General features: G+C 52.8%; 1 protein-coding gene across 1 annotated transcript in view; it reads right to left on the reverse strand.

Annotated features, from left to right (window-relative positions):
- Positions 1 to 4,854, reverse strand: part of LOC138583003 (polycystin-1-like) — a 569,194-nt gene extending 564,340 nt beyond the window's left edge. Inside the window, exon 1 of the mRNA XM_069654860.1 lies at positions 2,938 to 4,854. Within this exon, the coding sequence (XP_069510961.1) occupies positions 2,938 to 4,145 (1,208 nt within the window). The 5' untranslated portion in view covers positions 4,146 to 4,854. The remainder of the gene's footprint in view (positions 1 to 2,937) is intronic.
- Between the last annotated feature and the right edge of the window lie 2,258 nt (positions 4,855 to 7,112).

Here is a 7,112-nt window from a genome sequence, read left to right on the forward strand (position 1 = left end):
GGGAGCATGCAACACACATGTTAAGGCAGAGGTGGGTGCGCTAGGCAAAGGAAGGGGGTCTTCCCAGATTGCCTTTTCATACTTCATGGCCACTTTTTCTAGAACTTGCCAGAGGGAAACCTGCCAAATCTCTCTTGCCAGTCTAAATTTAAGAGATCAAAATTAGGAGCAATCCAGGAGAAACTCCTTCTTTTGCCCATCCCACCCACGTGGCTGCCCCCTTTCCTGGCATGCTAAATAGGCAGACCCTGGCAGTACCCGTGGCACTGCCCAGCAGGCATGAAGGAACTGCAGTGGTACACTGAGGATATGATATTTTATTTGTATTGCGCTCGTACACAAGTGTTTCAGAGCGCGACAGATGCTCCAGTCCAGCTAAAAGGAAGTCAGGTGGGGTAGCTACACCGCAGCACAAAAAGAGGGAAGCAGTGCTCGGGCCTATGTGCAAACAGGTCGGCCAGAAATGTAGTTACGTGTGCAAAGCGGACCCACACACGGGCGACTGACACATGGCTGTCTTTGGGCCAGATTTTACCGGATCTGCGCATGAAGGCATGGTGCTGAGCATAGTCTTCTGAGTCACACCCAAATTACAACCCTGTGCTCCTAGCCCACCCTTCCCCCATCCACCCATGGCTGGTGGGACCCCACAGTTAATCATTTCCATTTCCAGCTAACACTGCCCAGCCTCAGGTGCTATAATGCCACTGCCTGCCCCATGCCCAGGGGCGAGCCTGGCATGACTGTATGCCTGCAGTGTTGTGAGCAATACTATTCTCACAGCTCTCTGGTTAGAGCCAGCCCCTAGGCACTACAAGATGGCGACTGAGCAACAGATTCCTGACAGTGGGAAAGCATAGAGGGAGAGTGTGCTGAGGTAGTGAAAGGATAGAGTGGAGAGAGGAAGTGAGACAAAGAGTGCAGTGAATAAGTGTGAGGAAAGAGGATATTCAGAGGGGTACGTCTGGCACAAATGTCATAGATCACTCGATCACCCACTCCCACACCGCTTACTGTCCCTAAGATTAAAACTGGTGCAATAGCGTCCAATCTGCCGTACTATGACAAGCTCAACACCCTTCAAAGTAACATCCTTGCCCACCAACAGGCCCTCAGCCACCAAATCTCCAGCATCCACAGTAGCATCTCCCGTGACCCCCCTTCTTTCACATTTAAGGAAATGAGAGAACAGGAGGTCATCGCCCTCCTCAAGTACATCAAACCCTCCAATTGTAAAGGGGATGCCTGCCCTGCTCAACCCATCAAAGAATGCTCGCCTACCCTTGCCCCTTTCCTTACTGCTTTTATCAATGCTTCCTTCACTACAGGCCTTGTCCCGACCTGTCTCAAGGAAGCATGGGTATGCCCTCTCCTAAAAAAAAACGCGGTCAACCATTCCATCCCTGGGAACTACAGACCTATCACCACCATCCCATGTCTCTTAAAAATCCTCGACAAAGTTGCCCATCTGCAGGTCCAGAAATTCCTCAAGGCTAATAACTTACTTGGTCTCCGTCAGTCAGGCTTCCATCCTGGCCTCGGCACCGAAACCGCACTACTAGACTTCAAACATCAAATGGATGATCTCAGAGACTCGATCAAAACAGCCCTCCTTCTGCTCCTAGACTTTTCAGCGGCTTTCGATTTGGTGGACCACAAAACCCTTTGCCACCACCTCTCATCCGCCGCCAACTTCCCCCCCCAAGGCCACAGTTTGGACACCTTCCTTTCTCCGGGCAGAGTTATGAAAATCTTTTCTGACCAAACTTGCGCTCACCCGAGCCTCATCAAATGCATAGTCCCCCAGTGCTCATGCATATCCCCCATCCCATGCAACCTGTTCACAAGGCCACTGTTCAACATCCAAGACGCGCTAGGCATCACATGCACCAACTATGCTGATGACACGCAGGTCCTCATCCCTCTCTCTGGCGACTATGAGTCTGACATGGAAACCATCAATTCCATCTACTCCACCAGCCAAACATGGATGGCAGAAAACTGGTTGCGCCTTAACGGGGAAAAAAACGGAATTACTGCTAATGGGATCCCATGCAACCCTAAAGAAGCTTGACCAACAGTATAGCTTGTTCACGATCGACAACACCCCAATCCCTGTTTCCCAAATGGTCAAAACCCTGGGAGTCTGCTTAGACTCCAACCTCTCAATGATTAGACAGGTGAACGCCATAGCCTCTGCTGCGGCCTACCATTCTAAGCTGATCAATGCAGCGAGACCTTCCCTCTCTGAGCCAAACTGCCTCACCATAGCGAGAGCAGTAATCAGGTCTCGGCTTGATTATTGTAACGCCCTCCTAGCAAGCACCGCCTCTAAGAGTATCAGCAAACTCCAGACGGTTCCAAAATAATGCCCCCAGGGCAGCCACTGGCATCTCCAAAAGGGAGCACATCTCAGCGGCCAGAACAAAAGTTCACTGGCTGCCCGTTAAAGAGTGGATCATCTTTAAAACTCTCGCCCTCACGCACAAATACATCCACAACAGTGCCCCCCCCCACCCCCGGTACTTATCACAGAGAATCTCCAAACCCAACACAGACAGACCCATCAGAACCGCATACACCAACCGGATCACTATTCCCAAGACACTCAGGGTTCGTGCAGGAGGCCCCAGCTTCCCTGTCATGGTGGCGAGACACTGGGACGCTCTAGGGACGCTCTACCTCCCCACCTCAGAAGCATAGAATCGAAACTAGCTTTCCGGAAGGCTATAAAAACCCGGTTGTTTGTATAAGGTTGCCACTCTGCGGCATAGCCCTCACCTTATAAACATGATACTATAACCTGTAACCACCTATGTGCCACAGTGTTAGGCCTTATGCTCACTTGCAACAGCGCCTCGATGCCTATGGGCTGCTAATAGTGCGCTTTACAAATTCAAAAAATAAAATAAAATAAAATAAATAGAGGGTACTCACAGAATGACTGTACCAGGCGGGAATGACTCTCTCGATGGCACCTCCACCAGCTGGAGTCGGGAACAGTTGGCAGTGGTAGTGTTGCAGATACATCCCTCTGGGCAGGGCCTGGCATGCTCCGCGGGCCCCAGTACTTCTTCTGGTGTCTCATCGCACCCCCCTGGCTGTCGGCATCCTCCATGTGGCCCGGGTAGGATCTGGCCGCCATTGGCATTACCAGTCCCGGCTTGACCCACAGGCAATGCCCGCAAATGGTCAGTTTCTGCTCCTGTACCCTCGCCCGCTCCTGCTCCTGGGGCCTGGCTGATGCGGAGGCCCTTTAGAGGCTCGGTTCCTGCTTCTGGGCCCTGGCTTGGGGGCAATGGGGCGAGGTACTTAATTCCCTCGCTTGGGTCCTTACTCGCGAGTCCAGGCCTAGGATGTCGATCTCCTCCGCCCAGGGTCTGACTTGTGGGCAGTGGCATTCGCCCAGTTCTTTCCACCGTCTCCCTCTTGTGTCTGCTTTTCCTGAAGCTGATCTGTGGCCACTTCTTACGTGGGCAATTACCGTGCGGTGGCACCGCCGCCCTTGAAGCATCACTGGAGTTAGTCTGCACCGAGTGGGCCTTTGGAGGACCAGTATCAACATGGGTGATCGGCCCACCAGTGCCACCCAAATCCGACCAGGAAACCGACATAATAGGTGTTGCCAAGCCAGCCAGGGCCTCGACCTGCGACTGGGAAGCTTCCAAGTAGCCAGGCCCTGGCCCGAGAGACCCTATTACCTCTCCTCCCTCTGAAGGGCTCCACAAGGGCACAGCGCCAAGATTCCCCACAGCTCCCCCTGAAGATGCCCTGAGAGCCCCGGTTAGCAATGCCCCACCTGAACGTGATACGAGGGGCACAGAAGTCTTTGAGGGGTCCCCCATGGGCGCAGCTCTGAAACTCTCCACACCCAACTCGGAGGCGACCCCCGTGGGTAGAGCCCCGTGTGTGTCCCTTGATGGTGCGCCCCGGTGTGCCTCCCCCGGGGGACCCAGTCCTTCCTGAGTGGGGTTCCGGCCGGGTATGGCACCTTCACTGCTGCTGGGGTTTCCAAGGCAGGCGAAGACCAGGAAGACGAGGAGGAAAGGCTTGGCACCGCGCCCCACTCCGCGAGCCTGCGGGCCTCCCTCAAGACAGGTGCCCGAAGCACATCCCACACGGGCGACGGCCCTCTGCCGCAGCATCCCCGGGCCCCAGAGCTGCAAGGCTAAGAAAGCCCGGACGCCCCTTGTAAAGCCACCTACCTCATCGGGTAAGCCCGCTTCTCGGCCATGCCCCTCACCCCCAGCCCCCCTCACCTCTTTAAATAAAAGTTTGTATTGTTCTCAGTCTCTCCATCCACTCCTCTGACATTATCTCCCCTCGGTTCGCCAAGACTCTTCTTCTCGGAATCTCACAACGATTCGGACCTCGACCACTCTCTCACACTGTACATCGATCTTTTTTTCTCAAACCCGGGTCTCTGGCATTTTCTCACAGCTCCTATCAGAGCTGAGCCCCCCTAGGCTCTGTGCCCCGTCTCTTGTACTCCTGCGCTGCCGTGGTCTGTTCGTGGAGAGGCACCTGCTCCATGGAACTTTTCAAGTTGTTAAGAACAGTCCGGTCTGCGCGTTTTTACTGGGTAATTATTAGCCCCTCACCCCCTCAGTATTTGGTACCAACCTCCCATCCGACCCTATGCATGTCCGCTCTGTTGCTGCCTAACGCCCCCCATCTTCCTCGTGTTGGTCTCCGCCTCCTGCGTATGTGCCCCGGCACCACAGCCCGTGCCCCCGGTCGCTGCGCCTGAAGGATGGCGCAGGTCTGGGAGATGAAGCGCGCACCGCTCGCTCTCCCCTCGCGGCCAGGTTACCGCTCTGTCTCCGGGCGGCAGCGGGTGCTCCCTCGCAGCCCTGCCCCGGGGGAGGATCCCAGGCACGAGGAATCTCCCAGCCTTCCCTTGGGGAGGTGGGGGGGGGGGATGCTTCCCTCCATAGGTCTTGCGTGGCCAGTGTGAATGGCAGCAGAGTGCAGGCGACGGTCTCGCGCCGCGCACCACCTTCTAGAGGCGCTGACCCGCTTTTCACCTGCCAGCTTTAGGGCAGTGGTTCTGAGCCTCGCTACTCACCCGAGACATTACACTAAACTGAAAAATCAAGGAGAAATCACACCATGTAAAAAATAAAAAAAAAACTGGCTACACAGGGATACACTCCCATAAGAATGGCTACTTCTACACCACAAGGTGCTGCCACCCAAAAGCAGGGCACTTACTATATAGATATCTGCTTACTGATCCATTGCCACACTGGATGGATACCCCAAAAGGCCCACCAGGCCCTCCACTAACTAACCTTTACAACCTACACCCCTGAACTCATAGCAACTAAGCCACTCGCACTCAGCATTTCAATCCTCCCCCAACAGACACAGAACAGCTAGCGTAACACAGCCCCGATACCAGAGTGGGGGACAATACACGCCTCAGCCTGGCACACAAAGGTCGGGAAGAACACCGCTGGCAACTTGTCACGCCATCGCACATAGCAATTAGACGAACAGGAAAGAAAGAGAAAAAGAATATGCCCACTCCATTGGACAACCGGATACATAGAACAAGCATTCTAAGGACTACGAGACATAGTGCCCACTAACCCAAAAGCTTACATTTCTGCATACTTAACTCACACAAACATCCACACAACCACCCTCTCGCATGGCAAACCGCATGCACTTCACCACACCGTGACAACAAACAACACATAACTCACACAACACGAGGACTCACATCGATCCGATATTCACACCCAAACTCAGCGCCCACCTGCCCCCCACCTTCTTGTTTGCAGATCTGCCTGAGCTCCTGGGGACCAATTCTGTTGGTGATGTGCGCTGTACAAATACCTTTAACATTAACAGCCCTGGACAATACATTCGAGTACAACCGGCTCGTAGGGCCCCCCATTACAAACACATGCCTCTGGCGTCCTGACACAGGACACCTAGAAATAGACTCTCACTCATTGCTCAGGTCTTCACGCATCAAAACAACAGCAATGCTATGTTGCCTATTCCCTCTCGCTGCACTAATCTACCCCACCCACCTCTCGCTTTCAGATCTGCCAGAGCGCCTGGAGGACCAGGCAAAGGAAGGCCGTGCACAGTACAATAACCCATAACATTACATAGTATAGCATAGCATAACATGTTCAAGGAGTCTCCCTGTGAGGAATTTGACCATCCGCACGGTGGGTGTGCGCTCACCTGGGCTTTTTTGAAATTTTATATGAAATTGAATGATGGTAGATCAACCTCTGTAAAATGTGTGGGGCTAATCCGCACACATTTTCATTTGCTCACTTCACTACCTATACATAGACCTGTGTACTCTGGGTGGATACAGCCTACAAGCGCAGTCCCCCCTGTCATATTTAGTTGGGATATGACAGCCAAGAGTACACCATGTCATCTCAGAAGGGGGAGGGCTAAACCTTGACCCTTCCATGGCCAGCCTAATTAACTAAGAAAGGTTCCATGGATCCACCCTGTCCTTTTGTTTAGCTAAGTAGCTAGTGGCAGCTTTCACATACTAATCCAAGTTTAATTCAAACAAGCCCACATGGGGCCTGGCTGCAGAGGTTATCAAAGGAGACAGGAAACCCCAACATCCTTTCATATGCATTTTGTCTGGGACTGCATGTATTACAGTAGTCATCTCCGCAGGGATATCCCATTCAGAAGGTACGAGTATGTGGATTGACAGTACCAGAAAGACTGGCCGTCACAGCTTCAAGGGAGATATGCTGCTTTAATAAGGAACCACAGAGAGATCCGTTGACCAGAGAGACCCTTTGATCCAAAACATTTAGGAAGATGGGTGGGACTTAGTATTACATGTTTTCACACCTTTAACTCTTCTGTTGCAAAGCACTCTGTTTATGACATCATGCATCCACGAGATAGTCGGTGGGGAACGAGGATTGGTTCATTAACATAGGCTTAGCTTACACCAATCCCTGTGGTCCATCTGAATTTAAAAGAGAGTTGAGTCTCTCTTTTGGGCAGATCGTCTGAAGATTTTGCAAGGAGTGACAAGAAGAAATCAGCATTGGACCCTCGCTGAAGGCACAGTCTGCCTTACGTCTTCTGCCAGTGAAGGAAGGCCAGGACCT

The sequence above is a fragment of the Ambystoma mexicanum genome, chromosome 3q, assembly GCF_040938575.1.
Source record: "Ambystoma mexicanum isolate Mex_15411 chromosome 3q, UKY_AmexF1_1, whole genome shotgun sequence".
NCBI lineage: Eukaryota > Metazoa > Chordata > Amphibia > Caudata > Ambystomatidae > Ambystoma > Ambystoma mexicanum.